The 2500-nt window shown below is 48.1% G+C and overlaps 1 protein-coding gene across 1 annotated transcript in view; it reads right to left on the bottom strand.

Annotated features, from left to right (window-relative positions):
* Positions 1 to 2500, bottom strand: part of LOC119576066 — a gene marked incomplete at its 3' end in the record, with an annotated part of 64038 nt that overhangs the window by 9725 nt on the left and 51813 nt on the right. The window contains 1 exon segment of the mRNA XM_037923595.1: positions 2159 to 2251. Within this exon segment, the coding sequence (XP_037779523.1) occupies positions 2159 to 2251 (93 nt within the window).

The following is a 2500-nucleotide window of genomic DNA, read 5'->3' as shown; positions in this document are numbered from 1 at the left end:
GCAAGATGATGCAATCAGAAAGTAAGACAAAGCCGGAGACAGAGACGGAGAAAAGGGACAAAAAGAACACACACACAGGGACTCCTTCGCGCATCCCCGCCGGCCGCGACGCCTACCGGGGCGAGGGAGGGAGAGGTCTGGTCGCAGGGCCAACCCTCAGGGCGGTCGGGGGAATCCTCCAGGAGGTACCGCCTGCAGCAGGACGCAGCAGGACGCAGCAGGACGCAGCAGGACGCAGCAGGACGCAGCAGGACACCTCGTTATAAACAGGCGCGGCCGCATGCAACTGGGGTCCTCACGGGCGCCGTAGCAAAAGCCCGTTTTCCTCCGTCCGGGGCGCTTGAAGGCAACGCACCCAACCCGACCCCGCCTGCTACTGAGACGCCAACTCCTGGGGATGCGAAAGGCTACTCAGGGGCTATTTGCTACTCGCGGCTACCCCGGAAGAAAACAGACACTGAGGAAGCCGCTCTTGCTTTTAATCTACCGCCCGAGTTGACTTCGACAAAGGTAACATTGACACAGGGCGCAGCGGTCGTGTCAGCGGGGAGAGGCTGATGAGAAACGCAGGGGTCTGACTTGGCTACTTCCCCCCCCCCCCCCCCCCCGACTGGCTCGATATAAAAAAGAATAAATTCATAAATAATAATAATAATTATTATTATATTAATAATAATAATGATAATAATAATAATAATAATAATAATAATAATAATAATAATAATAATGATGATAAAATAATAATAATAATAACAATAATAACAAAAAGGAACAATCGTCTTGATTTTTTTCTCTCGTTGCAGGTAATGTTAAAAAAAAAAAAAAAACAATTTGTTTTTGTACTTTTTTCTTTCTTTCATTTTTTTTTTTTTTTTTTTTTTTTTTTTAATCAGAAACAGCTTGTTCACTAATTTGAGAAGTGACGCGACTTCTTTTTCTTCCTCCTCTCTATTTTTCCTTTTCTTTTTCGCTTTCTTCTCAGCTGTTTCTTTCTGCTGTTGTCGTTGCTCATACTACAAGCACAGACAAAACTTTAGACTGCTTATGTAGGCGCCACACACGCAGATTGCATGCCTACGTTAGGCAAGGCGCTGACACATGATCATGCATTTGTGCATGTGGAAGGACGCAAGCACACACACACATACACACACATACATACATACATAAACACGCACACACACACACACACACACACACACACACACACACACACACACACACACACACGCACGCACGCACGCACACACACACACACACACACACACACACACACACACACACACACACACACACACACACACACACACACACACTACATAAACACACACACACACACTCTCACACACCACACACACACACACGCACGCACACACGCACGCACGCACGCACGCACACTCATCCATACACCCACCACCACGTACATCTACACAACTACCACCACCTCCGTATCCTCCACCTCTCCACACACACCTCCCACACCTCGCATCACCCCCCCTACATCCTCACCTCTACTCCTCTTTTCTATTTCGTTCCACATCTCCACTCCTCTCCCTCCTCCTCAGTCTCCCCCTCTCATTCTCACTCACACTAACTCCATCCTTCTCACCTTCCTATCCTATTCCTTCTCTTTTTCTTCTCCTCTCCCTCTCCTTCTTTTTATCTTCCTTCTCCTGCTTCTCTTTGTTTTTCCTTTGTCCTTCTCCTTCTCCTTCCCTTCCCTCTCTCTCCTCTTCTCCTTCTTCTCATTCTTCCCTTCTCCTTCATCTTCATCTTCTTCTCCTTATCTTTCTTTTTCTCTTTCTCATTTCCTTTCTCCTTCCCCTCCCCCTCCCCTCTCCCTCTCCCTCTCCTTTCTCCTCCCACCCTCCTTCCTCTCCTTCTCCCTCCTCCTTTCCTTTCTCATCTTCTCTTCTCCTCTCTCCTTCTCTTCCTCCTTCTCCTTCCTCTCCTGTTCTTCCTCTCCCTCCCTCCTTTCCCTCCTCTTCCCTCCCTCCCCCTCCTCCTTTCTCCCTCTCCCTCCCCTCCTTCTCCCTTCCCCTCCCTTCTCCCTTCCCCTCCTCCCCCCTCTCCCTCTCCCTTCTAATTTCTCGCTCCTTCCCCTCCTCCTCCTTCCCCTCCCTCTCCCTCTCTTTCACACCAGCCTCCGAACACTAACCTGCGAGTGTTTCTTGTCTTTGTAGAAGATGATCCTCAGCATCACCAGCTCGAGCGAAGACTCCAGCGAAGGATCCTCATAGATGGCGCTGACCTGAAGCAAAGAAAACGACACACCGATAAAGTTCTTGCTGGCGGTGGTGGAAGTGTAATAATAAAAAAAGGCAAAACGAAATTAGAAAAAAAAAAAAAAAAAAAAAATATATATATATACACATACACGCACACACATACACACTCACAGACTCACAGACGCAAACACACACACACACACACACACACACACACACACACACACACACACACACAAACACACACACACACACACACACACACATATATA

Source organism: Penaeus monodon, chromosome 8, assembly GCF_015228065.2.
Source record: "Penaeus monodon isolate SGIC_2016 chromosome 8, NSTDA_Pmon_1, whole genome shotgun sequence".
Taxonomy (NCBI): Eukaryota; Metazoa; Arthropoda; class Malacostraca; order Decapoda; family Penaeidae; genus Penaeus; species Penaeus monodon.
This window is presented reverse-complemented; position numbering and strand designations above follow the sequence as displayed.